At 46.7% G+C, this 27998-nt stretch overlaps 2 protein-coding genes across 6 annotated transcripts in view; one reads left to right on the top strand and one right to left on the bottom strand.

Annotated features, from left to right (window-relative positions):
- Positions 1–1256: 1256 nt before the first annotated feature.
- Positions 1257–27998, bottom strand: part of LOC128343930 (uncharacterized) — a 44064-nt gene continuing 17322 nt past the window's right edge. Inside the window, exons 5-8 of the mRNA XM_053293362.1 lie at positions 21481–21538; positions 9540–10499; positions 7687–7798; positions 1257–4572 (exon numbers count right to left, since the gene is read on the bottom strand). Coding sequence (XP_053149337.1) covers positions 3839–4572; positions 7687–7798; positions 9540–10499; positions 21481–21538 — 1864 coding nt within the window. The 3' untranslated portion in view covers positions 1257–3838. The remainder of the gene's footprint in view (positions 4573–7686; positions 7799–9539; positions 10500–21480; positions 21539–27998) is intronic.
- Positions 11832–24427, top strand: LOC128342649 (zinc finger and SCAN domain-containing protein 23-like). Of its 5 annotated transcripts, none has more exons than XM_053290271.1 (4): positions 11832–12023; positions 15724–16735; positions 18977–19076; positions 22682–24427. In XM_053290271.1, the coding sequence occupies exons 2-4, from the start codon at positions 15983–15985 to the stop codon at positions 23509–23511; spliced, it is 1683 nt and encodes a 560-aa protein (XP_053146246.1). In that variant the 5' UTR covers positions 11832–12023; positions 15724–15982; the 3' UTR covers positions 23512–24427. The 5 variants fall into 5 exon arrangements, with proteins under 5 accessions (XP_053146246.1, XP_053146244.1, XP_053146245.1 ...); XM_053290269.1 differs by having other exon boundaries at positions 11832–13355; XM_053290270.1 differs by lacking the exon at positions 11832–12023 and adding an exon at positions 14126–14223.

Here is a 27998-nt window from a genome sequence, read left to right as displayed (position 1 = left end):
GGGGTCGGTCACTGGACAGCAAGCTAGCAAATGAGTTTCAATATATGTGTAAACCAGGGCTGCACAACTTTGACCCCCTGGCTGTTTTTTTTTTAAATTCTCCCATCATGTCCAACCACAGTGGCCACTATTCAGGGAATATGGAAATTGTAGTCTCAACATCTGCAGGAGGGCCAAGGTTGTGCAGACCTGATGTAAACTGTTGCAGATTGGGGCAAATATCCTCATAAGGCTTACCCTTGTGTAACAGTTTGTGCAAATTTCATGCTATTGTGCGACTGCAGCAGTTACAAGGCTGAGGTACTCTTGCACAGAATGTCAGCCACTGCTGGCAACAGCTGTCCAGGGTTTTAGGCAAGGGTCTTTCCCAGCCCTGCCTGGAGACGCCAAGGATTGAACCTGGGACCTTCTGCATGCAAAGCAGATGCTCTGCCACTGAGCTACAGCCCCATACTTTAAAATGCTATGAGCACAGAGGTGCATAGGAAGCTGCTTTATAGCAAGACAGATTCTTGGTCCATCTGGTTTAGTGTTTCTTACACTGACTGGCAGCAGCTTTCCAGGATTTCCATCTTATTTATTTATTATTTCTCTGTGTAAAGCACCCTGAGCCATTTTCGGATGGGTGGAATAGAAATCGAACGAACGAACGAATGAATGAATGAATTCAGGCAGCGATTTCTTGCCCAGCCCAACTTGGAGATTTTTATTTATTTATTTCCATTTTATATCCCGCTCTTCCTCCAAGGAGCCCAGAGCGCTGTACTACATACTTAGGTTTCTCCTCACAACAACCCTGTGAAGTAGGTTAGGCTGAGAGAGAAGTGACTGGCCCAGAGTCACCCAGCTAGTTTCATGGCTGAATGGGGATTTGAACTCGGGTCTCCCCGGTCCTAGTCCAGCACTCTAGCCACTATACCACGCTGCCAGAGATCTTCCCTGCCCTGCCTATGCAAGTGTAATACAAATTTAGGGGGAAAGCAGAGATTTTCTCTTTGAAAAAAGAACAGCCATCATGATTGTTTCCAGAAAATCTGAAAAGCAGCTAATAATGCTCACACATTCTTAATTTGTTGCTTGTATGTTGTGGCTTTCATTGTTGCCTGCTGCTTCAGACATTGTGCTTTTGTGATGGAAAGGTGGGATATAAATATCTAAAATAAAAACAAAACATTTTGCAAAATGTTGATTTCTGAGAGAACTAGAGAACATTGTGTGTTCTCTCTCCGCTTTTAAAAATTCTATTAATCAGCCAATGTTCTTCAGCATGGTTTTAAATTATTATTAATATTGTGCCATCAATGTACAAAAAAGGCAACCCCAAACAGGTCCCCGCATACAATTCAAATTTCATTTTAAATCTTGTTATTGACTTATACCATTAAAAACCAACATGATGAACCATTGCTTCCTTCCACAACAAAAAGGCAGAAAGAACAAACAAAATGTTTTACAAAAACAAACCAAAAACACTGTTCATTTACAAATCAACATAGTCATTACCCCTCCAAAATTCAGTGATAAACAACGGCCAACCTCTTCAGTCTCCCTTCTTTAAACCTTAACACTTCAGTAAGCTTGGCCGTTTCTGAATGTTTGCAAAAGCAGTGGGCAGAAGACTGATAGGATGTAAGCCTCAGGCTTTGGGGCAAAGGTGAGTTTTGAAGGAAATAAGGGAGGTTGCAACACAGGGGCAGCCCCAAGCTGAAGGGCTCCTTGGGTAAAGCCCTGCACCAGACTCCCCACCCCAGCCCTTGTTTCTCCAGTCCCTGGTGTGTGTCCCCCCCCCAGCTTACCTGAATGGGAAGAGATGGAGAATAGGTAGTAGATGGCTCCTCCCACTCTCCCTCTGGGCGGATGGAGGAACAATGGGTTGGGGTGGGCGCTCTGTGAGACTCTTTTTCAGCACTGGAGGGTGAGAGAAAGAGGAGCTGCCACCACTGCCAGATTCCCCTCCCATGTTGGCCAAGGAGGTCGGTGGGAGAGAAAAGGAGTCAGCCAGCACTGGCTCTTCCTCCTCCCTCCCCCTTGGCAAGTGGGTCTTCGTCCCATATATCTTGTGTCATTGCAGAGAAATCTGGGAGGAAGTCCCTTTGCCAAGAGGGAACGGAAGGAAGCAGTGCCACCACAAGTCTCTTGGGTTATCAAGGCCTTTGCCCACCTGCTCACCAACCACAAACAGGAATGCCCCTGAGCAGGCCACTCTCTCTTCTCAGCACGCCCCCCCCCCCACTCCACACATAGGCCCTGAGGCCTCACAATCGGCTGCAGGCCTTTGGCCAGGGCCCAATTCAGTCCTGATGATGCCCCCAGGGTGTTAACATGATAAAGTGGTCAAGGAAGTCACTCTAGGAATAAGGGGCAGCAAGAAAGAAAAGGTGGCGTCTTTTGAGATAGCAGGAGGCCTTGGAACAGTGGTAGAGTTAGAGTCAGTTAGGAATATAGGAAGAGCTGCCATACTGAGTCAGACCACTGGTCCATCTAGCTCAGTATCATCTGCACAGTCTGGCAGTGGCTTCTCCAAGGTTACAGGCCGGAGTCTCTCTCAACCCTATCTCGGAGATGCCAAGAAGGGAACCTGAAACCTTCTGCATGCAAGCATGCAGGTGCTCTTCCTAGAGCAGCCCCATCCCCTAAGGGGAATATCTTACAGTGCTCACATGTAGTCTCCCATTCAAATGCAACCAGGGCAGACCCTGCTTAGCAAAGGGGACAATTCATGCTTGCTACCACAAGACCAGCTCTGCTTTTCTTCTCTCCCAGCAGTTTCTACCTTCTGTTTTTTGTTTTGTTTTGTTTTGTTTGGGGGGGGGGCATTTTCACTGCTTTCCTTGAATTGTTATTTCAAATCAAAATAGCTCTATTTTGCTACAAAACAGAACAAAATAATAATAATAAATAATCCAAGGAAGACAGTAATTAAAGCCCCTTCCCCAGAAGCTAATCAATAAGGGCAAATTCATCACTAATTCCCGAGCTGCAATGAACAAGATCTGCAATAAATCAGCTAGGACCTGCAAACAAGAAGTTTTCAGTTAACATTGGAAAGGATCTTTATTCAGTGGTACTTGTCAGTAGACATTGTAAAGCCATGGGAAATGGCATCGCTGCATAATACCGCTCTATATTAAGTGCTGTGAGCTAGCTGTGCAACAACTGTGTCTGATTCCAGGGCTGGGAGTATGGACAATGACAACGGTTACCTGGGGAAATGGAATGCTAGGAAGGAAGGAAGAAAAGCCCAGGCAATGGTTGCTAGGCAACAGTTGACAAGCAGGGTGGAATGTGAAAGGGAGGTCCAAAAGAATCATTTCCACAGGGGCTGGGTGTTCTTGCTGGGAAACAAGGCACATGGGCTATTCAAATGGAAAAAAGACTAGCCTCTTCAGTGTTAGATTTTCTGTTCTTGCCCAGGAGACCTGCATCCAAATTAGTGACAAGTTATTTTACCACCAGTTATGTGAAATTAAGTTCCCACCCCTAACAATTTGGCCTCACTGCCCCATGACTCCCGGGCCCACCTTTTCCCCAACTCAACCCCAAAAGTTCTCTTGCTCATGCCCACTGGTTTTCTGGCCCTGTGTGACTTCCCCCTACAGTCATACTAGTCTCTTCCTTTCAACGGGGCTACACTTGTCAGTCGCTGACCACTTCCCCCCGAACACTCGGAATGTTAGCATGCACAATGACATCATGTCGGTTCCAGCCTATGGCAGTGTGAGGGACTTTCAAATAATAGCCAATCATAAGTACATAAACTGATGATAAACAAACAGCAGCCAATTATAGCTATAAAAGAGGAACAAACACAAGAGGCTTTCCCTCAAGTCCATGCCTGCTACAGATTTTCTCTCATGTGGATTTTCTTATGTTTAGTGAGTGCTGGTCTCTCCCTGAAGCTCCTTTCACAGACCAGACATTTGTAAGGTTTCTCCCCTGTGTGGATCCTCAGGTGCGCCATCAGTAACGCAGTACGGGTGAAGCTTTTCCCACAGATGGAACATGTGTATGGCTTCTCTCCGGTGTGAACCCTCCGGTGCACAATGAGGTTTGAGTGCTGGCTGAAGCCTTTCCCACAGTCAGAGCAGGTGTATGGTTTCTCTCCCGTGTGAGATCGCACGTGGTCAGTGAGGGCCGAGCTGCGGTGGAAGCTTTTCCCGCACTCAAGGCACTTGTAGGGTTTCTCTCCCAAGTGGATCTTTTCATGCTGGTGTAGACCGGAGCTCCAGATGAAGCTCTTGTCGCAGTAGGAGCACGAATACGCTTTCTCCCCTGTGTGGATTCTTTGGTGCCCCAGGAGGCAAGACCCTTGGGTGAAGCTTTTCCCACAATCCAAACACTTGTAAGGTTTCTCTCCAGTGTGGATTCTCAAGTGCCTATTAAGGTGTGAAATCTGATGGAACCGTTTCCCACACTCTGAGCATTTATGAGGTTTCAAGCCTGGGGGTGTTTTTTCACATTCAGCAACTTCTGAACTAGTACCAAAGTCTTTCCCTTGATCTTCTGATGGCTCATCTTTTTTAGAACTTTCCAGCTGAGAACCTGCTGTGTTCTCTCTCATCTGTCCATTATCTGCAGGAATAAAGTGACAAACTGAACTTAACTGGGTTTGCAGTTGAATTCTAACAAATTCTGATAATTTTTTAAAGTCAGAGACAGACAATAGTTTTAAAGAGCTGAAAAGGGATTGAGGGGTGTTGCACTTCTCACAATGCACAGATATATTTCTTGTGTCCCACTGTTGTTTCTGGCCAAAGAGATCTGGCTGTCTTTGGAGAACTACAAAACTCTGCAATGCTGTTTGACTGGAGTAGAAGTGAGATAAATGCACACACCACAAGCAACAAGACCTTTCAAATGACCTTTCAAAAGACCTTTAACTTTCTAAAACAAAACAAAACAAAAACATTATCCATCTCCAACCTCCCCCTCCTCCCCAGTTTTTTAAATTAACAAAGTCATGGGGCACAAACAAAATAAGCCAAAATTATAATTATTAAGCCAATTTTAAGCCATTTTAAGACTATGCTAATAAAATTGTGAAATATTAGCACAGTTAAATGAATAAAAGAATTTAAGATGTACTATGACACTGCAAAATTAAAACAAACTTAAATAATCATTTCCACAGAGTTACATAAAGATTTTTAAAAGCCATATCTCAAAGACTTACAGGAAAAACGTTGTACAGATATCACTTTTTTTAAAAAATCAAGATTGAAAGGCTATCTTTACTTACATTCAGTAACTTGAAGGCTGCATTCACACAATCACAAGGATCCTGGTTAAAAAGTTAATCAGGATTAGTGAGCCTAACAGAGCTGATTGTGTGAATGAAGAACTTCAGGGCAATACTGGTCAAACTGCTCCAGTTAACCAGGATTTAACCAGGACAGATAACCAGGATTCCTCACTAATCCTGATTAACGGTTTAACCAGGATCTTTGTGACTGTCTAAACACAGCCAAAAGCAAGTTAAGAAAAATAAAAATAAAAAGGTAACTATCTTTAAAATACTATGGCTGACATCCAGACTTTAACAGCGCTAGTGCATTGAACAAAAATGCACCCCCAAAAGAAGAGGGTGTAGCTGAGTGGATGTTCAGAGTTGCTCAGTCTCTTGCTCTGCTTGTGCAACAAGGAGAGTGAAGAGCTTTGCATCATTCTATGGAACATATAGGAACTGAGAAAGAGATTTCACAGCAGGAGACATGCCACAGGTTGCAGGACTGCCCCCTGTTGCACCAGTGCAACACTAGTCTGGAACTCAAGCTTCATATCAACATAACTAGCTAGTGCAACATGCTTGCACCAGTCTGGATGTGTACCCTTTACCTTATCCATCACATATACATATAAATTTCAATACTAAGAAAAAGCTGTGAAGAAAGAGGAACAAAAATAAAACAGGGAAGGATGGGCAATTCCCTACCAAGTTAAATCAAGAGTTAAAGGGATGATGGGAGTTGTAGTCCAACAGCATCTGGGGACCCAAGGGTGAGGATCCCTTGTCAAGGGAGTGTGTGTGTGTATATATGTATTTATATATATATACACACACACACACACACATATATAAATAGACACATAGACACACACACACACAGAAAAATGCCAATTGTTTCCAGTTTGCAAACTTACTATTATTTATATACCACTTTTCAACAAAAAGTTCTCAAAGTGGTTTACACAGGAAAAGACAACAATTCCCTGTCCTCAAAAAAGCTCACAGTCAAAAATGAAATCAGCAACAGCCACTGGAGATATGCTGTGCTGGGGCTGATCAGGGCCAGTTGCTTTCCCTTTGATAAATATAAAAGAAAGCAAATGCTTCCTTCCCACTTTGGCCGCCTGGGCGCTCTCCGAATTAAACCTTACAACAGTGTCACTACAGATCTGCTAAGTGTGCTGTAGTAGTGTGCATGGTTCGGTTCGGGCACACTGTTACAGACCTCCGGACCGATTCGGCAGTCCGGCAGTCCAGAGGTTCGGATGGGCGGGGGCATGTAGCTTTAAGTGGGGGGGTGGTAGTACTTACCCCCCGCGGCTGCTCTTCCCCCTCCGGCGCTGGTCCTTTTAAACATCTTCTTGGGGAGGCAGAGTTCCTCCCTGCCGCCCCTGCCCCCGTCGTTGTTCCTTAAGGCTTAAAAGAGACTAGCGCATGCAGCGCGCGCACGCCAGCGTCAGAGACGGGCGCGCGCACCGAGCAGGGCGCATGCGTGCCGCTAGCACTAGTCTCTTTTAATCCTTAAGGAACAACGACGGGGGCAGAGGCGGCAGGGAGGAACTCTGCCGCCCCAAGAAGATGTTTAAAACGACCAGCGCCGGAGGGGGAAGAGCGGCGGCGGGGGGTAAGTACTACCACGCCCCGCTTAAAGTAACAGTCCCCCCCGTGCCAGACCGGGGGGGAATCTGGACCATGCACACCCCTAGTGTGCTTCCATACTTGCTGTGTTCTGACACCACAGTCCCTGCGCTGACAGTAAGGTGCCGTTTACATTTCCGATGCCTTCTTTTGGGTTTTATCTTTGTGATATAGTGCTACAATGTTGCATGTGCATCGCAAAAAAGTAGCTGTATTTTCCCGTTGTAGGAGTTTGCGATTCTGGGGTTCGTTTTCAATACGATCCTGCCAAGCTGAAGCAAGAGGAGAGCTGGTCTTGTGGTAGCAAGCAAGCATGACTTGTCCCCTTAGCTAAGCAGGGTCCACCCTGGTTGCATATGAATGGGAGACTTGATGTGTGAGCACTGTAAGATTTTCCCTTTAAGGCATGGAGCCAATCTGGGAAGAGCATCTAGGTTCCAAGTTCCTTCCCTGGCATCTCCAGGATAGGGCTGAGAGAGATTCCTGCCTGCAACCTTGGAGAAGCCGCTGCCAGTCTGTGTAGACAATACTGAGCTAGATAGACCTATGGTCTGACTCAGTATATGGCAGCTTCCTATGTTCCTATTTTACCCCTGTTGCAGGGTTTAATCTGGAAAGCGCCCAGCAGGCAATGCTTAACTCACCACAGGTGACTAGGAGAGTGGTTCACTTCAAGCCTGATAGGATGGTCAGAGCAGAGGTTCAAATGAGCCAACTGAGCTCAAGAATCCTTGAGAAGCCGAATTCTGTCCTTCTGTGTTCCCACAAAATCCCAGGATTCCCACGGCCATGCCAATGATGCCAGGACACTGAAGGCTTACCCAGTGAAGCAACGTCCTTGTTGCCTTCCTGCTTGTCCCGTCTGCAAGCACCCTGGGGAGTTCCCTTTGTTTTGGATGAATACAGGCCCACTTCAGCCAACAGCCCAGATACCTGAAACGTGGTGAAGAGTTTAATTAAGACAGGATGAGAGCATCAGGAAGAGGGCTATAGCTCAGGATTCAAACACATGATGGAGATGACCCCAGATTCAACCTCCAGAATCTCTAGTTAGAAGGATTTCAGGTTGCAGGGCTGGGAAAGAACCATGGAGAGCCCCTGAAAGTCAGAGAAGAAAATACTGGGCTGGGTGGACCAATGGTGTGACTCAGTATATTTCTGTGAATGATATCCATTGAATAACTCTATGTCCCCTGTCACAGGGCTTCCCATCTGATGTTTTTGACTACAGCTCCCATCAACCCCAGCCAAAAGCCACTGCAGCTAGAGATGATGGGAGTTGTCAACATCTGGGAATCCCTCTTACAGGAAACACTGTTGTATGTGTATACAGATCTCTGTGCGCATATACTCTTCACAAAAGTCCTATTCAGACATTATGTTTTATGAGCAAACAGGTGTCTGTACACATGTATATGGTTCTGTGTAAATAACAATACATGTGTGTGTTTTAAAAGTAAACCTGGATACAGGCTCCCTCAAATGCAGTGTACAGACAGGAAGTGTACTATTGGATGTGTGTAGAACATGAGCCCTATTCCCACTATGTTTAATGCACGTATAATCTGCATACCCTGTACACATGTAGAGACTCATACGTATGTTCACATATGAAGTTCAATGCACATACAGCAGTAGACCTCCTAATTGTACCATTAGTTGCAGTTTCTATGCCCAGGTTTGCTACTAAATGAACACAGGTCCAGCACCATTCCCTTTAACAGGGATTCCCAGATGTTGTTGACTACAGCTCCCAGCATTCCCAGCTGCAGTGGCCTCTGACAGGGAATTATGGGAGTTGTAGTCAACAATATCTGGGAATCTCTGTTAGAGGGGACACTGATGTCCCGTCATTCATACAAACACACATAAATGTGTACAGACACCTAAACACACATATAGCGTAATGTCCGAATAGGGCTATAATGGGTGAATAACTCCAAATGCGTACAGATCTGTATGTATATACACTGTATGTATATAGTATATACACTGTATATACATATCTGTATGTATATACAGAAGCCCCATTCAGACTTTATGTTGTATGTGCATATAGACATCAGTACACAGGTGCATGTGTTTGTGTGAACTGTATGTGTGTTCATTTCAAAAATGAACCTAGATTCAGAGCCTCTCAAATGCAGGACACGGACAGGAAATTCACTGCTCTAGATGCGCTGAATATAATGTGTGAATAACTGTACATGTGTACGGATCAGTGTCCCCTGTAGTGTGCGTGTGTGCGCACGCGCATGTATAGTGAATTCCCACTGCGGCTGGGGATGTTGGGAGTTGTGGTCAACAACATCTGGGAACCTCTGTTACAGGGAACACTGGTACAGATCTGCATGTGCATACACTGTACAGAGACAATATGTGCATTGAACGCAACATGTGAATAGGGTTTCTGGCAGTGAATTCTGCAAGTGGTTAACGTGTTGTATGAAGAAGTACTTTTTTGGAGGAGTGGATCAATGGAAAAAGTGTGGATCAATCGAAAACAATGGAATTTCAATGTAAAGTAGATCAATAGAAATCAATGGAAAGGAGTGGGTCAATGGAAATCAAATAAATAAAATAATAAAATGGCAGTCAGCCAAGAGGGAGAGATCAACTGGCTGAATCAAGATGGTGGCACGTGCAGCAGTGGTGGTGGCGATGCAACTCTTACCACTTTTTCCATATGTTGCAGAGGTAACAATGACCCGAAGTTTCTCTCTCCTGCCCCAAGAGGCTCGGAGGCCTCACAGTGTATTCTCAGGGGCTCTTCCTGCCTCTGCAGGAAATCCTCTGCCAGGGCCACCGCTTGGGCACACGTCTCAGGGCCTCGTTCCTTCACCCAGCTCTGGATATCTGGTGGCAGGACGGTCAGGAACTGCTCCAGGATCAGCAGCTCCAGGATCTGCTCCTTGCTGCGCTTCTCTGGTTTCAGCCACTGATAGCAAAGGAACCAGAGCCGACTGCAAACCTCGCGGGGACCCTCCGCTTCCAGGTAGCGAAACTGCCTGAAGTGCTGGCGGTGCATCTCTGTGCCAATGGCCTCCTCATCCGGGATCTTCTCAACCTTCCCACAGTCTGCTTCAGTTTTAGCAAACAGTCTGCCGTCTGTCTCTTGGGCATCGTGGTTAGGGCTAGGCAGGAGCTGGCCCACCCGCTCTCCTCTAGGCTGATGGCTGGAGTTCGCTGCTCCCACAAAAGATGGTGGGAAGGCCTCAGGATTGTCCCAGGGGGAAGGCTCTGTGAACTGTGAGTTCCCCCATCCCGAGTGAAAGGATTGCAGTTCTTTTGGGAAAGCCTGCCACTGAGGATCCCAGGAATCTGTCAGTCCATCATCTGTCTCTTCTTTGATCTGTGAAGATGCTAGCCTTTTTGGAAATTCCCCAGTACTCCCAGTCTGGATGCTGGGAGGAGTTTCTCTCGTCTCCTCCAATTCTTCCTCTGCTTTGGGGCTTATTAGGCCCTGTTCTTCTCTTTGCCCTCCAGCTTGGAACAGGGGAAAAGGCTCTCTCACAATCCCTTTCTCAGCAGCCATTTTCTCCAAGAATGGCCTTCTCCAAGCTTGCCCTTTTTCTTCTCTCTTTCCCACTCGAGCCTTTGGGGAGTATCTTACTTCTGTTCTGACTTGCAGTCTTCACACAGGCTAAATCTGCCAAAAGATTTCACAGGAGTGATTAGATTAGATTAAAAAACTTTTAATGTAGGAGACTGGTGTGAGTGATGCCTCTCTGTAGAGGGGAGGAAAAGACACAAATACAGGTCTAAGTGACAGAGAAATTACAGAACCAAACCTTTGGCAAACTGTACTAAAATATATTATTCTTATTGCATTAAGGTAAACCAAATTCAGCATCTGGAGAAGCTAAATTTTGTGACTAGATATCAGAATCATATTGTAACCTCTTCATATCCTACCTATTGAGGTCCTATTCAGATATAACAACCCACCCACTCCCTGCTGTAATTGTGCATGGGGCCAAAAGCGGGCCCAGAAGCCCCACTCCAGTGCATCACTCACTGTTCACAGTTACAGCAGTATTCAAGAAGAGAATGTTGTAAGAGAATGATGGCAGGCGTTTCTATGATTGGGTGGCTGGTGAGCCCCATGGAAATGCTCATCAACACTATAGCAGCATTTGTGTCTGTAACTGTGAGCAGCATGGAAAGAGAGCTATTTAAAGAACACGTGGTTAGTAAGGTTGCCAACAGTCCCAGATGATGATGATGATGATGATGATGATGATGAAGAATATATCACATTTCAACAAAGCAGCTCTCAAAGTAGTCTACATAGAAAAAAAAGTATAGTAAGAAAAAGATGGTTCCCTTTCTGTCTCCGAAGAGCTCACAGTAGAAAAAGAAACGTAAGATAGATGCCAGAAACAACCACTGGAAAGATGCTGGGATGGGATGGCCAGCTGTTTTCCACCTGCTTAATATTAGTCAGCGACAACTTGAAAAGGTGCCTCTTTGCCCAGCTAGCAGGGAGTTTGCCCAGCCTTTCCAAGAATCAGCTGAAAAGCATTCCTGGAGCTTTTTAATGGCCTGACATTGTGAAAAATATCGCAAAGAGTGTGGACGGTCAAAAGGTCTCCAGGAATACCTTCAGTCAGAGCTGGCAACCCTACCTACGAATAGTTCAGTGCCCCTCAAATACTCGCGCGAGTGGAGGGGCTCTTCTCGAACCCATTGCCAGGATTCCACCTCCACACCCTCAAATCCTGCTCTTTTCCCTCGAGAACGCAAAACAGCCTGCCTGCTAACTCTTTACATTGTAACCCCTTTAAACTCACCCCCGCCGGCAGCAAAGGCTTCCAAGTCGGATGCAACAATAGAAGCACTGCACAAGCTTATATCAGGGAACTAGAGCAGGAAGGGACTTTGCACTATTTACAGTCCGATCCCTTCAAGGGGCCTGTCTAAGAATCCACGCTCTATGGCTTTAACTCTTCAGAACCATCCTCAAAAAAAGGGGAAAAGGGAAAACAGCAGAGTCCTGTGAAACCGGAAGGATCAACAGATCTCTTGCAGCAGTCTCTGTGCGGACGAGAATCCACTTCATCAAGACACACGAAAACTTCTCATCATTTGGCACTGCTGTTTTTGAGATTATAAGGAAGCAGCTTTAGGCTAGGCATTTGGACAGAGGGATAGCCAGGTTAGTCTGCCTCTTGGGACAAAAAATGAAGACGGACCCCTGCCCTCCCCACCCAGAGAGGCAGAAGTGGGGAGAGCGAAGCTCAGCTTGTGGGCCCCCTCCCTCAGGAGCCCAGGGACATTCGCTCCCTCCCCGTGCAATTATAGCCACGCCCCTGCAATAGGAAGACTTTCCTAACGGTAAAAGCTGTTCAACCTTGGAACTGTCTGCCTCATGCACTCTGGCAAGCTCTGCTTTACTGGAGGAGAGGAGAGCTGGGCCTGTGGTGGCCAGCATGGATTGCCCCCTTTGCTAAGCAGGGTCCACCCTGGTTTGCCTTTGAATGGGAGAAGATGTATGTGAGCACTGTAAGAGATTCCCCTTAGGGAATGGGGCTGCTCTGGGAAGAGCATTTGCTTGCTTGCAGTGCATACAAGGTTCCAAGTTCCTTCCCAGGCATCTCCAAGATAGGGCCGAGAGAGATTCCTGCCTACAACCTTGGAGAAGCTGCTGCCAGTCAGTGTAGACAATACTGAGCTAGATGGACCAATGGTGTGACTCAGTAGAAGGTAGCAGCTTCCTATGTTCCTGTGAGGTTTTCATATGGAGGCTGGACAGCCATCTCTCAGAGATGGTGTAGTAGTTTCCTGCACTGAGCAGAGGGTTGGATTAGAAGACTTCCATGGTCCCTAGGTCCTGATTTCAAATCCCTTCTAGAAGGGCTGCAAAGCTCACCAATGGAACACCGGCTTTATGCTTCTTGCAGTATGCCTCTGGATACCAGTTTCAAGGAAGCTAGAGCAGGAGAAGGGGACTGCCTTCATCTCCTGCTTGTGGGCTTACTAGAAGATCTGGCAGGCCACTGTGGGAAACAGGATGCTGGGCTAGATTGACCTTGGGCCTGATCCAGCCGGGCTTTTCTTATGCTTTGCATGCAGAAGATCCCAGGTTCAGTACCTGGTATCTCCAGGTAGGGCTAAGAAGGACTCTTTCCTGAAATCCTGGAGGGTTGCTGCCCATCAGAGTAGACTATCCTGAGCTAAATGGACCAAGGGTTTGACTCAGTACAAAGCTAGCAATGTCATGCTTTCATCCGGAGCGCATTGGCAGAGTGCATGCTTTGCATGGAGAAGGCCCCCGGTCCAATCCCTGGTATCTCCAGGTAGAAGATACCCATCTGAAACCTTGTAGAGTCACTGCCAGTGAAAGCAGACAATTCTGAGCTTGACAGACCGAGGGTCTAACTCAGTAAAAGAAAGCTTCATCTGTTCACATCAAGCATATCCATAGTTCGGTAGTACAGCATCTCCTTTGCATGCAGAAGGTCCCGGATTCAATCTCTGCCATCTCCAGGTAAGGCTGAGAAAGAGCTCTGCCTGAAACCTGCTACCAGACTGAGTCGATAATACTGAGCTAGATGGACTAAGAATCTGACTCAGTAGAAGACAGCTTGCTATATGCAAAGGGTTGCCAGCTCTTGACTGAAGGTATTCCTAGAGATTTACACACACACACACACATACAATTTTTCACGATATTGAGCCATTCAGTTCTGCAGGATTGCTTTCACAAGTCATCCAGCCATTTTCTGGAGACTCCAGATTAATCCTATAAGGGTTGGCAACCCTAGACAGTCAAGATAGTTCAGTCTAACCTACCTCACAGGATTGGCATGAGGATGAAATGGGGTGTGTGGGTGCGGGTCGGGTGAGGGAGGAGGTAGGGTTTCCAACTCTCAAGAATTAGCCTAGAGAGTCTCTAGAAATTGGCATCAATCTTTAGGTGACTCTTGAAAACAATCCTGGAGATTTTAATGGATGGGTATTGTGAACAATACCCACATTATTGGGGGGGAAGTGTGTGTGTGTGTGTGTGTGTGTGTGTGTGTGTGTGTGTGTGTGGTGAGGAGAGAATCCCTTAAAACGGCTTCAGTCAGAGTTGGCAACTCTAGGGAAAAACCATTCCATGGTAATCTTCATGGAGGAAGGATGTGATAAATGAGAAGTGGCAGGCATATCTAATCCTGTGATGGAAGGGTTAAAGTGACAGCAAAGTGGTTCCCAGAGAGGCCCTTGGGCAAGGTGGGGGAAACTATGATTGCAGTTCCCTTCCTGCTCCTCCCTCTCTGTTCAGAGCATCTGCCTTTTGAATTTCCCAGGCGTGTGTGTAAGAGCTGCTTGGTGCAGTCTTGCGGAGTCTTTGCTGAAGCTCTCCAGTGGAGGTCAGTTTCAAGGGGCTTTTTGGTGACAGGGAGGGGGAAACCTCACAGGGCAGGGAGGAGTGGCAGGGAAGTGAGGAAAAAGGTGAGGAGCACGGCACCCTCCCTAACTTAATTCCATCAGAGTCAAGGAGGGCAGGGTAGCTGATCCCAGTGGAATACCATTTGGATGGGAACTTTGCTTAGTGTTGGAGCACCTGCTTTGCAGGTTCAATCCCTGGCATCTTCAGGTAGGGCTAGGAAAGACCTCTGTTGGATACCTTGGAGAGCTGCTGCCAGTCAGAGCCGGCGATACTGAACTAGCTAGACCAGTGGTCTGACTCAGATGGCAGCTTCATATGTCCATTTGTAGTTCACTGGTAGAGTACCTGCTTTGCAGACAGTATGTTCTAGGCTCAGGCCCTGGCATCTCCAAGTATAGCTGGGAAGAACAACTGCCTGAAACCCTGAAGAGCTGCTGCCACTGAGTAGGCAGTACTCAGATGGATCAAGGTGCTGACTCAGTAGAAGGCAGCATCACATGTTCATCAGGAGCATCCGTAGCTCAGTGGTAGAGCCTGCTAAGCATGCAGAGAGTGCATGCTCTCTGCATCAGTCTCCAGGGGCTGGGAAATCTGCCCCCTGGACAGCTGCTGCCAGCCAGTGTAGGCATTACTCAGCTAGACGAACCAAGAGTCTGACTCAGCAGAAGGCAGCTTCATGTGTTCACCTTCAACATGGAGCAGGCTATTTAGAAACGCAAAGGCATTTCTCAGAGGTATCTGGTGGACCACTGTGTGAAACAGGATGCTGGACTGGATGGGCCTTGGGCCTGAGCCAGCAGGGCTGTTCTTATGTTCTTAAAGCTAAAAACTCACAGAAGAGAGGGAAACATTTAGGGAGTGAAAATGTAGAATATTCTTTTCTCTCTCTTGCCCCTGACAAGGGAAACGTAGAATATCATACTTGCAAAATTGCATCTGAGCCTTCTCTTCCCGTGAGTACAGTCAACCGCTCCTTGGGAAACTACATGCATTGCAAGTAGAAGATTGCATTTTTAATGCCTAGCATCTCCTATTGAAAGGTGCTCCAGCAGCTGATCAGGGAAAGACTCCTGCTGGGCAGCCACTGTGAGCCAAGTAGACATCCTGGCCTGCATGGACCAACAGTCTGACAAGGCCGTTCAAAACAGGTGAACTTGCTCAGTCAGGCTGTGGTCTTACTGCACTTAAATGGAAGTGACGTTCCAATGAAATCTACAAAGGCCTTTCCTCCAAGATGTCTCGCCTGAATCTGCTTCCTTATAATTTCAACCATAGGGTCTAGTTTCAACTGTAAGTTCTGCCCTCCAGAGCAGGGTGTTGCCCATCAGAGTAATGATGATTAATTAATGGCTTGATTCAGTCTATGGCAGTTCATGATATTCTTCTTAATTCCTATTTATTTTCTTTGGCATTTGATCATCTCTCTCTCTCTCTCTCTCTCTCTCTCTCTCTCTCTCTCTCTCTCCACCCACACCCCCAGGGCAAAGACTTTCTCTGTAAACAGTATGGTAAGCTTCCACAAAATGACTGACAGTCTGGAAATGCTGGCAAGTTGAAGTATCATTATGGGATGGCGCCATTGTGGAATGTAAGGCTGTGAGGTGGACCTATTGAGACAGCTCATTCTCCAGACATATACAAGTGAACTGAGTGGTAGGCCATAGGCCTGAGCTGAAGTGAACCAATGTTAGTGTGATGGCCACAGAGCTCAGGGTTACACCTGAACTCATTTTAGTGTGATGGCCACAGAGTTACAGGCTATACCTGAACCTGGGCTTTCTCCCGGGATCAAACTGGAGGAGCAGGATCCAGCATTCCCTGAAGGAGGGGAAGAATTGGAGACAAGCAGAAAATCTCCGCATGTTGTCCAAGCTGGGAGCATCCAGGAATTTATCCAGCGGATGACACCACCTCAGGTGAAGCAGGAACCAGAGGAGGTTTTGCCACAGCGCTGGGAAGCCCAATGGCAGGAGTTCCTGAGAGCGGTGGAGTGTCCCCGTTCAGAGTGGGGCAACCCACGGCTGCCAGAGCCCACATTGTGGGGAGATACAAAGATATTTCCAGTCCCCAGCAAGGAAGAGGCCCATGCTGGCCAGTCCATTCAAGAAGAGGAGGAAGTGAAACGGTTGGAAGGCCTCCATGGAGCAGAGGAGGATGGAGAAGAAGACAGGAAGGTGAAAGAAGAAAACTTTGGCAAAGTTCCTGCCACTGCAGAGAGGCAATGCCAACGTTTCAGGGAGTTCCGCTACCAGGAGGCTGAGGGGCCCCAAGAGGTTTGTTACCAACTCTGGAAGCTCTGTCATCAGTGGCTGAAGCCGGAGAGACACACCAAGGAGCAGATCTTGGAGCTGGTGATCTTGGAGCAGTTCCTGACCATCCTACCTCGGGGAATGCAGAGCTGGGTTAGGGAACGGGGCCCAGAGACATGCACCCAGGCGGTGGCCCTGGCTGAGGATTTCCAGTTGAGGCAGCCAGAGAGACCAGAAAAGCAGGTGACAGACATAATTAATTCCAGAGATGGGGCTTTTCCAGAAAAAAAAAGGCAAAGTTTCTGAGGGGAATTTCCATATGCAATTTTTTTTTGCATAGATATTGCATAATGTTTTTCCTCAGAAAACGTTACTGTGCAAATTTTCCAGATGCCCTACATAAATTGTCATCTGATTTGGCATGTTATTTGGCCCATATTTTTAATAATATTTAATAAGAACACCCCACCACATTAAAGCTTTTTGGGTAGCCAAGTAGTTCAAAAAATATTTGGTTGCGGGCTGCAGGGGTCAGTAAATACACTTAATGTGATTTAAATGTCATACTGAACCAAATTCAAAGATTTATGTGGAAAGAAATTTAGAAATAGAAATTTTTTCACAGAAAAATAAAGTAAAGAGGAAATTCAAGAAGAATTTCAATCCTACCTCTCTGAATAATTCCAGTGAATTATTCCTGTAGTCAGTGATCTGATAGAGTCAGTTTTCACAAAGCTAAGAGGAAACACTCTTTGGTATTTCAGTAAGGTGGGGATTCTCATATTTGGGTCCCCAGATGTTGTTGGACTACAGATCCCATGATCCCCAGCCACAATGACCCTTGGCCATTCTGGCTGGTGATCATAGGAAGCAGCCTTATAACAAGTCAGATCATTGATCCATCTAGCTCAGTATTATTTGTACTGACTGGCAGCGACTTCTCCAAGGTTTCATATAGGAAATCTTTTTTAGCCCTACCTGGAGATGCCAGGGATTGAACCTGGGACCTTCTGCATGATGGTAGTTGTGGTCCAAAAACACCCAGGAACCCAAGTTAGATAACTCCTGCAGTAAGGAGTATTCAGGAGAACAGTCTTACTTTTGCACTGTTTTTGCACACAATTTATCCTGATGCTGCTGGCTGGAGGGAGGGTTTAGGAAGCCACGGAAATACGATGCCCCCCCACACACACACACACTTGTCATGTTACAAGAGAGTGGCCAAAGATGTTTTTTTTCTTCCTACACTTATATTCCGCCCTTCCTCCGAGGAGCTCAGAGTGGTGGACATGGTTATTTTTATCCTCACAACAACCCTGTGAGGTAGGTAGGCTGAGAGATACATGACTGGCCCAGAGTCACCCAGTGAGTTTCATGGTTGAAGGGGGATTCGAACTCGGGTCTTCCCAGTCCTAGTCCAACACTCTAACCACTATGCTATGCTGGCTTTCCCTCATCACACGAGACCTTAAGATCACCCAGTGCAATTAATTGGCAGTAGATTCAGGACAGACAAAAGAAAGTGGCCAACATTCAGATTATCACTGTGCAAATCCCAAAGGTGTGCCCATGCACAAACATTCCTTGCAGTGTTAAAGGACGGAGGAAGCGGTTTCTCAGCAGGAAGCACACCACGGGTTGCGCACCTTGTTGTGCAAGGAAGTCTGTGCTAGTGCAACACTAGTCTGGAATGCAAGCTCCCACAGTAGTGTAACCAGCTATATCCTTGCATTTGCCTAACATATTTGTGCAAGCGCAGTGTTATTCTGGATATCGGCCAGTACTGCTTCACACAACGCATGATGAACTTATGGAATCACTGCCCCAGTGTGGTGGTGGTCACTAGCATAGATTACTTTTTTTTTAAAGGGCTCCCATAAATTCATGGAGGAGGACCTGTCTGTCAGTAAGTACAAGACACTTGTGAATGGTCCTTCATCACCCCTACACCATACACACACACACACAACACACACACACGAATGAAGCCTCCAAGCACGCAGGCATAACTGACCTGCCACTAAGATATCTAGGTTTGTTTTCAGAAGGATGGTTCTTATCAAGCAGGGTTCATATGTATTAGTCTTTCAGATACCCTAAGAACAGGTCTTGACACATTTTCCAATCCAGAAATGTAAGAGCCAGAAAATGGACACTTGACAAAATTACCAAGACTCAGTGACGGACATTGTGGAGTGGGGAGATAGATGGGCTGCATTTTATCCCTTTTACAAGTAACATCCTTAGAACAGAAACTGGTCTGCCTGGGACAAATCAAGATTTTATTAAATAACTCTACCTCTGAATAGCTGGTCTAAGCGCCCCGGTTAAATTTCGAGACTTCCTGGCATCTGGAATTTGTCAAGCCCTGCCCAAGACTCTTTGTTTTTGCTGGAACCGACTAACACTGGAAATCGTTATCTCTAGTAGTCTCCTTCCTTGCCCGTTTTTTCTTGACCTGACTAAGATCCTTTGCTGTTTCAGGTGCTGGACCCATCTGCAGAGTTAGCTCCAAATTCCCACACGACAGAGCGGAGGCCATCAGAGCCCATGCTAGAAGTTTGTGGGGATGTTGGCTTGCTAAGTAAGACTTCCCTGGATTTCTTGGGTGCCTTGATGTTTGTGGAGAGATTTCTGATAGATCTGGTAGTATTCCCCTATGGTTCTCATGTTGGGTGGGGTTGGCGGAAGAGGCCATGCTAGGGAGGGTTATAAGCAATCAGTTATTGTTTCATTTTGGAGCAATTCATTTTGTAAGAAATTACAGTAGATTCCCTCCATCTAGAGCTATTTAATTTGCTCGAAACACATTGGTATGCAATATACGCTACTGCAGTTTTAGGCTGAATGAACAGAAGCGTAATGTCCAGTTCACAAGATTGTTACATTCTAATTGTTCCATTCTGTTCTGCACTGGTCAGAACTCACTGGGAATACTGGAGGACTGTGTCTAATTCTGAGCCCTACATTTTAAGAATGACATTGATAAACTGGAACTGGAATTCAGAGGAGAGCAACAAAGATGGTGTGGGGTCTAGAAATCAAGTCCTAAGAGGAACTGGAAGAGAAGACTAAGAGATCATTTGATTGCCATCGTCAAATATCTGAAGGGCTTCACATAGAAGGAGGAGTAGACTGGTTCTCTGTTGCTCCAGAGGGCAGGATTAGAACCAACAAGCCAACCCCGCACAGAGCATCTGTTCGCTCTTTGGGGCCGGCTACCCCTCTCTCTCTCCACCCCCCCGTCTCCTGCGGGGCCGAGTGCAGCTGCCGCCGCCAGCGGGCCAAGTGCGGCGGCCGCCAGCGGCCTGGCCGGGCCCACCAGCCACCGCCTCGCATCTGCCCAGCCAGTCAATTCTCCTGGGTGCGCCTTAGCCAATCAGGCGCCTCCGCAGCCCAGCCAATCAGCTGGGCTGCCGGGATGCACGTTCGAAAGGCACACCCAGGATAATTATATAGATAGATAGGTTGAAATGGCAAGGAAGCAGATTTAGGCTAGAAATCAGAATCTCCTAACCACAACGGCTGTTCAGAAGTGGAACAGTCTGCCCAGGCTGAGCCTCAGCATGGAGGCCAGCCAGTAACATGGAGAGGAGAAGGAGTGGGGCCAGGTCAGGGCTGGGCAGTAGAGCCCTGGCCAGGAGACTCTCGAGGGCAGGAAGAGGAAAGAAGCCACAGTATGGAGTTAGGAGTTGGGGAGGGACAGCTGCCTGATTCCAGGGCAGATTCACCTCACTTGTGTTTTATTTCTCAGCAACTTTGGCAAAATTTACTTCTGGGGGTCACGATTCTTGGCTGCTTATATGGCATACCTGAACTAAGGCTTTGAGTCAGAAAGGGTACACTTGTTTAAAAAGGTTGAAACCCCCGGATTAGTTGATTAAAATTCATGTGACTAAAGCCCCATTCACACATTATGTTCAACACTCGTACAACTGGTGTTTACTGTGTTCCCTCTAACAGGGAAGTTGTTGACTTCCAGAATCCCCCAGCTGCAATAGCTTTGCTTGAGGATTCTGGGAGTTGTAGTCAACAACATCTGGGAATCCCTATTAGAGGGAACATTGACAGTGTACCCAGGTATAGATCTGTACACAGTCATTCACATGTTATGCTGAACGCAGGTACAGAAGTACACTTTCTATCAGTACCATGCATTTGAAGGGCCAGGCGCCTGTATTTGAAAAGCCAGGTTCACTTTTTAAATGAAAGATAAATACTGCGTACTGGGATCTCTTAAATCAAGCAAACAAGAAACAATAAGATCCTCACCATATTAATTAATTCGATTTCTATACCGCCCTTCCAAAAATGGCTCAGGGTGGTTTACATTAAAACAAAACAATTACAATTATGCACAAAGCATACTATAAAAAGCATGCAACAACTTGGTCCAATATAATTTTAGAATCAAAGTTATTCTCACTCTAAGATAAAACAAAAGATAACAATTTGAAAGCATATAGATGGAACTAAATATATTGCATTGGAGAAATGATGAAATCTACTGTGTGGAGAGTAATGTAATGTAATCTGTTACAAACAAGGCTACACATCCATAACGGTGAACCAAATTCTATAATGTATACAAACACCTCTGTTACTTCTAGAAAATTCACTAACCAAGTTATTGTAACATTGTACCTTATTGGAATCCTCTATAATAAAGAGCTAAGTGAGTGTCCGTGCCTTTTGAACATTGGGGATCTGTGGCCATGTCTCCATGGGTTCTTCTGGGCCTGCGCGAAGCGCAGGCCCAGAACAGTCCAAGGGAGACACGACCGCCGACACCAGGCGGCCATGTTGCGCAGTGGCTTGCCCGGCCACGGAAAGGCCAGAAGTGGCCGCCGCGAAGCCGGGGAAGAGGCGGCGGGGGAGATTGTCGGGGTGGGAGAGAGAGAAATGCAGCCGGAGAGATGGAGAGCGCAGGGGGCGCGCGCACCTCCTGGAGAAGCCCCCCAGCCTGCAAGCGAGCCAGCGAGCCTCACCTGCTGGTACTGGGACTCCTCGGGTCGGAAGTCGTCGGCCACGGCCTCCCAGTGCAGGCTGAAGTGGGGCAGGCGGTGCAGGAGGCTCACCCACTAGGGCGGCGAGTAGCTGACGCCCGATGCCATGCCCGACGCCGCCAGCTCCCCAGCTCCTGCGGGCCGCTCAGTGACGTGCCTCCCCAGCTGCCATGCGGGGAACAACCCGAGAGCGCTGCCGCCTCGCCTCGGCCCGGACACCGCCGCTGCTGCCGACTCAGGCCCGGAGCCCCCTGCCGCTGCCACCCCGGGATGGTGGTGCTGCTGGTGGCGGCGGCTCCCTGCCCCACATGGCCCCGGACCCAGCGGCCGAGAACGCGGCGCGGCCAAGGTGGCGGTGGAGCCATGGCCGAAGCCTGGCCGCGCCGCCGAAGCCAGGCGGGGGGAAGAGGCGGCGGGGGAAGCTGGCCGAGGTGGTGGTGGAGCTGCCGCCGAGGCCTGGCAGCGCCGCCGAAGCCGGGCCGGGGGGAGACTTTGGGGCCCTTGCCTGGCCGGGGAGACCGGCCGCGGCATGGAGGCTGGCGGCGGAGGGAGGGGGACCGGAGCGCTTACTAGCGCCCGTTATTTAACGGGCCTAAAATCACTTGTGTTACAATAATGTTGTTCTCTTAGTGAATCTTCTAGAGGTAACCGAGGTGGCTGTACACATTATTGAATTTGGAGCATTTGGACCAGTGTTGTCACTTTTCTAAGAATATTTTCCACTTGACAAAGACTAACATTGAAGCAGAGGTCACCGTGTCACCGTTGTGGATTTGTAGATTTGTTTGTAACAGACCACATTACTCTCCACACAATGGACTTCATCACTTCTCCAATGTAATATATTCAGTTTCATCTATGTGATTTCTAATTGTTATCTTTTGTTTTATCTTAAGTTGAGAATATCTTTGATTATAAAATTATACGGGACCAAGTTGTTGCACGCTCTTTATCGCATGGTTTATGCATAGTATGGTGGGGATCTTACTGTTTCTTGTTCACTTTTAAAATGAACATAGTCATTCACACAAACACATGTACGAGTGTGCAGACATCTGTACACTCACACAGCATAATGTTTGAATCAGGCTTAAGTGACTAAGATTTCTTGAACTGGGTGACAGCCTGAGTTAAAACAAACACTTTATCTTGGAATTTGTCCTCCCCCCCCCCATCCCCCCAGCAAATGATGTGCAGGTGGGAGATGCTGAAAAGATTTCACATTTGGAAAATCCTGAGTCCACAGAACGACCTGGGATGCTCCTGGAAAGACAGAAGAAACTCTGCCAGTGCCAGGCGCTGAAACGACTCTCTGGAAATCAGCAAGGAGCAGAGATACCTCAAGAAATGAACTCGGAGTCGATGGTAGGTGGATTTATTTTTGGTGCAAATCAGGACGAAACTGCAATCTGGCGAAAAATCCCTAGGGAAACCACCTTGGAAATCTACGCTGAGAGCAGAGAGAACTTTGGGCCTGGGTCAGATTTGATTAAGCACAAGAGAATGGAAATGGGAGAGAAACTGCATATATGCTCTGAGTGTGGGAAAAGCTTCAGCCGGAGATCAGACCTTATTAGGCATCAGAGGATCCACACAGGTGAGAAGCCGCACAAATGCTTTGACTGTGGGAAAAGCTTCTGCCAGAGGTCTCAACTCCTTGGGCACCAGAGAACCCATACAGGGGAGAAACCCTACATCTGCCTGGCATGTGGGAAGAGCTTCGCCCACCACTCGACGTTCATCGCGCACAAGAGGACTCATACGGGGGAGAAGCCATACAAATGCTCAGTTTGTGAAAAAAGCTTCAGCAACAGGTCAGTCCTCATTAAGCATGAACGGGTCCACACTGGAGAGAAGCCGTATCAGTGCTCCGATTGTGGGAAGCGCTTCAGTAACAGGACCGGCGTTCTCAAACACGAGAGAACCCACCGGAAAGAGAAACCACATGAAGGCCCAGACTATGGGACGAGCTTCGATATCCTCTCCTGTGTTGTCGAAGAAGAGACTCTCTGACTGCTTTCTTTCCTGCTATCAGCCAGAGGAGAAACCGAGTCACCTCTTGTACTAAAGGGAATGGTTTGTTTTAAAAACATAAATTCAAGGAGTGAAGTATATTGCAGACTTTTTAAAGCCTCTGCAGTAGTTATGGGACCTCACGCACAGTCCAGTCCTTTTCATCACCTTCTGTAGATTCTTGTGCTCCCTCCTAGCGGATTTCAGCACTTGGGCCACACTCTAACCATGGCCCTCCTGCTATTTTTACAGCGCCATCTGCTGGCCAGCACTTGCAAATCTGTCCCTTTGCATTACTTTATTATTACTTTAAGTTGTAATAAAGGGTATTTATTTATTTGCACATCAGTCTCGCTGAATGGTGAAACATGGTTATGTTTATCCTCACAACAACCTTGTGAGGTATGTTAGGCTAAGAGGTAAGTGACTGGCCCAGTCACCCAATGAGTTTCATGGCTGAATGGGGATTTGAACTTGGGTCCCGCCAGTCCTACTCCAGCCACTACACCACACTGGCTTTCATGTGTGTGGATTCGTACGCCTTGGCCAGCAGCTGGTGCTGTGAAAATAGCAGAAGAACTGTGGTCAGAGTGTGGCCAGAGCGTGGCTATGAGGAGGCACAAGAATCTACAGAAGACAATGCAAGCATGTGGACTGTGTGCGACAACCGACTGTGGAAGCTTAAAAAAACACCACAATAAATTCATGCCTGGAAAAGTCCTAAGTCACCTTTTGTGAGGGACAAAGCAAAACACAAGATGGCAGTGTTTCCCAAATTTTGGATGCCAGGGACATCAAAAGGGTGTGTTTTGTTTTTTTGTTTGTTTTTGTTTTTTCTGGATATTAAAATTGGAGACAAAAATACATATATATTTTCTAGGACTGTCACCCAATTAAAGAAATCTGAGTCATGTAATTGTCTTTTAATCAATCAGCTGATTGCTTCTGCATAGGAACAGGCAATATTCCTGAAGAAAAATGCATGTTTTTAGATTTTTGTGCACACATGTACATACATACCCTGATAACTGGGCAAAGGCATCTTTAAAAGTACTGTAGTGGCTCTCTCTTATTTAGGAAGGGGAGAGCAACTGTCCCTATTCTGCTCAGAAAAGCGTCTTTTCAGTGGCTGTTGCTAGTGGCTCCTTTGGGTTTATTTTTAATCTGTGAGCCCCTTTGGGGACAGGAAACCATCTTCAGGCCCTCTTATGGCACAGAGTTTGGGAATTAGCCCTGGTAACTGGGCAAAGAAGCACCTTTGAAAGTGGTGGCTGTCTTACGTTTAGCAGGAGGAGAACAACTATCCCTATTCAACCCAGCATACTAAAAGAATATAAGAACAGCCCTGCTGGATCAGGCCCAAGGCGCATCTGGTCCAGTATCCTGTTTCACACAGTGGCCCACCAGATGCCTCTGAGAAGCCCACAGGCAAGAAGTGAGGACATGCCTTCTATCCTGCTGTTGCTCCACTGCAACTGGTATTTAGAGGCATCCTGCCTCTGAGGCTGGAAGTGGCCTATAGCCACCAGACTTGTAGCCATTGATAGACCTGTCCTCTATGAATTGTGAAAAAGTACTTGAAAAAGTTCTCTTTTTTTTGTCGGTTCTAAATTTCCTGCTCTTCGGTTCCTGATCCCGGGTTCTAGTGTGAGAGAGGGAGAAAAATTTCTCTCTGTCCACTCTCTACTCCATGCATAATTTTATACACCTCAATCATGTCTCCCCATAGTCACCTCTTTTCCAAACTAAAAAGCCCCAGATGTTGTAGCCTTGCCTCATAAAGAAGGTGCTCCAGGCCCCTGATCCTCTTGATCGCCCACTTCTGTACCTTTTCCAGTTCTGCAGTGTCCTTCTTAAGATATGGTGACCAGAACTGTATGAGTACTCCAGAAGTGGCCACACCATAAATTTGTATAAGGGCGTTATAATATGAGTATTTTTATTTTCATTCCCCTTCTTATTGATCTCTAGCATGGAATTTGCTTTTTTCACAGCTACCGTGCACTGCCAACAGTTTCAATGAGCTGTCCACCATGATCCCAAGACATCTCTCCTGGTCAGTCACTGACAGCTCAGATCCCATCAGTGTATATGTGAATATGTGATCCCATATTGGGTTTTTTTGCTCCAATCTGCATCACTTGACACTTGCTTACACTGAATCACATTTTTCCATTTTGTCACCCACTCCCTCAGTTTGGAGAGATCCTGTTGGAACTGCTCACAATCTGTTTTGGATTTTACTACCCTAAATAGTTTAGTATCATCTGCAAATGTTGCCACTTCACTGCTTACCCCCATTTCTAGATCATTTATGAACAAGTTAAAAGCACTGGTCCAAGTTCAGATCCCAGAGGTACCCCACTTCTTACTTCCCTCTGTTTAGAGAACTGCCCATTTATGCCTACCTTCTGTTTTCTGTCCTTCAACCAGTTACCAATCTACACATAAACCTGTCCCCTTATCCCATGATTGCTAAGTTTACTCAAGAGTTTTTGATGAGGAACTTTGTCAAAAGCCTTTTAGAAGTCCAAGTATACTATCTCAGCCAGATCACCTTTATCCACATGCCTGTTGACACTCCCAAAGAACTCCAAAAGGTTAGTGAGGCAAGACTTGCCCTTGAAGAAGCCATGCTGGTTCTCCTTCAGCAAGGCCTGTTCTTCTATATGTTTAATAATTTTGTCCTTAAGTATGCTTTCCATCAATTTACTCGGCACAGAAGCTAAACGGCCTGTAATTTCCCACATCCCGCAATCCCTTTTTGAGAACCGGAAATAGAAAAGCATTGGCTACTTTCCAGTCCTCTGGTACAGAGCCTGATTGTAGGGACACGTTACATAGTTTTGCTAGGAGATCAGCAATTTCACATGTGAGTTCCTTCAGAACTCTTGGGCCCTGTTGATTTGTTAATTTTTAGTTTTTTCTGACAGTTCAGAACATCCTCTCTCCTCACCTCAAATTGGCACACTTCTTTGGCCTCCTAGCCTAAGAAGCTCAGTTCCTGAATGGGTATATGGTCAGTATCCTCCACTGTGAAGACAGATGCAAAGAACTCATTCGGCTTCTCTGCAATCTCCTTATCCTCCCTAATAATCCCTTTCATGCCCTCATCATCTAAGGGCCCAACTGTCTCCCTGACAGGTTTTGTGCTTCTGATATATTTAAATAAGTTTTTGTTATTCCTCTTTACACTCCTAGCTATGTGCTCCTCAAACTCTCTTTTTGCATCCCTTATTGTCTCCCTGCATTTCTTTTGCCAGAGTTTCTGTTTTCCACATTTGGGTATGACTTTCTTTTCCTGAAGTTCTTCTTCCCTTTTAGAGCTTCCCTGACTCTACTTGTTAGCCATGCTGGCGTCCTCCTGAACTTGGTGGTACCTTTCCTCCTTTTTGGTACACATTCCAACTGAGCTTCTATGATTGTGGTTTTAAATTAGTTCCATGCTTTCTGGAGTGATTTGACCTTCCTGACTTTCTCTTTCAGCTTCTTTTCCCCCAGTCCCCTCATTTTTTAGAAGTTTGCTCTTCTGAAGTCCAACGGATCTATGTTAGACTTCCTTGACAATGCTCCACTCGCATATAAGCTGAATTGGGTCACATTATGGTCACTGTTCCTCAATGGTTCTGCAACTCTGACATCTCGCAACAGGTCCTGGGCACCACTCAGGATTAAGTCCAAGGTCACCTTCTCTCTGGTTGGTTCCACAACTAACTGTTCTGAGGCACAGTCATTTAGCATGTCTAAAAATTTGGCCTGTCAATACCCATGCATGAATTTGGCCAGTCTGTGAGGGTAATTGAAGTCACTCTCCTGTGGTTCTTGGTGGTGTCTTCCTCATGTTCCTTTTAGATTGTGATCCCTTTGGTGACAGGGAATCAGTTCTCCCTTCTATTGAGCAAGGAGGCATCTTTTCGAGTGGTGAATCTCTTATATTTAGCAGGAGAAGAGCTGCTGTCCCTAATCAAAACAGCATAGCTCGCCTCCCAGGAGCAAGTAATCATTCTCTCTCTCTCTCTCTCTCTCTCTCTCTCTCTCTCTCTCTCTCTCTGCTTTGATTACCCACCCCCCCTTGAAAAGCAATAAATAAACATTCTAAAGCAGGGATTAGCAGCCTTAAGTCCACAGATATATTTGGACTATGACTCCCATCCCATCATCCCCAACCACAATGACCAAAGATCATTGTGGAAGGGGATGATGTAGTTCCAGATCTGGAGGCCCTACCATGGGATGTGGTGATGGCCACCAGCTTGGGTGGCCTTAAAAGGGGCTCAGACAAATTTATAGAGAACAGGTCTATCCTGGCTACTAGTCAATGACTAGAGGCTACCTCCAGACTCAGAGGCAGAATGCATCCGAATAACCAGTTGCAAGCGAGCAACAGCAGGAGAAAGCCTTCCCAGAGGCATCCAGTGGGCCACTGGTGGGCTTCCCAGAGGCATTTAGTGTGAAACAAGATGCTGGACTAGACAGGCCTTGGGACT

The sequence above is a fragment of the Hemicordylus capensis genome, chromosome 2, assembly GCF_027244095.1.
Source record: "Hemicordylus capensis ecotype Gifberg chromosome 2, rHemCap1.1.pri, whole genome shotgun sequence".
Lineage (NCBI taxonomy): Eukaryota > Metazoa > Chordata > Lepidosauria > Squamata > Cordylidae > Hemicordylus > Hemicordylus capensis.
This window is presented reverse-complemented; position numbering and strand designations above follow the sequence as displayed.

Coding starts and splice junctions, on each gene's coding strand:
- LOC128342649 (XM_053290271.1), top strand. CDS start 15,983: ATGGCCACAGAGTTACAGGCTATACCTGAACCTGGGCTTTCTCCCGGG. Junction 16,736..18,976: donor CAGAGAGACCAGAAAAGCAG/GTGACAGACATA, acceptor TTGCTGTTTCAG/GTGCTGGACCCATCTGCAGA. Junction 19,077..22,681: donor TGGGGATGTTGGCTTGCTAA/GTAAGACTTCCC, acceptor CCATCCCCCCAG/CAAATGATGTGCAGGTGGGA.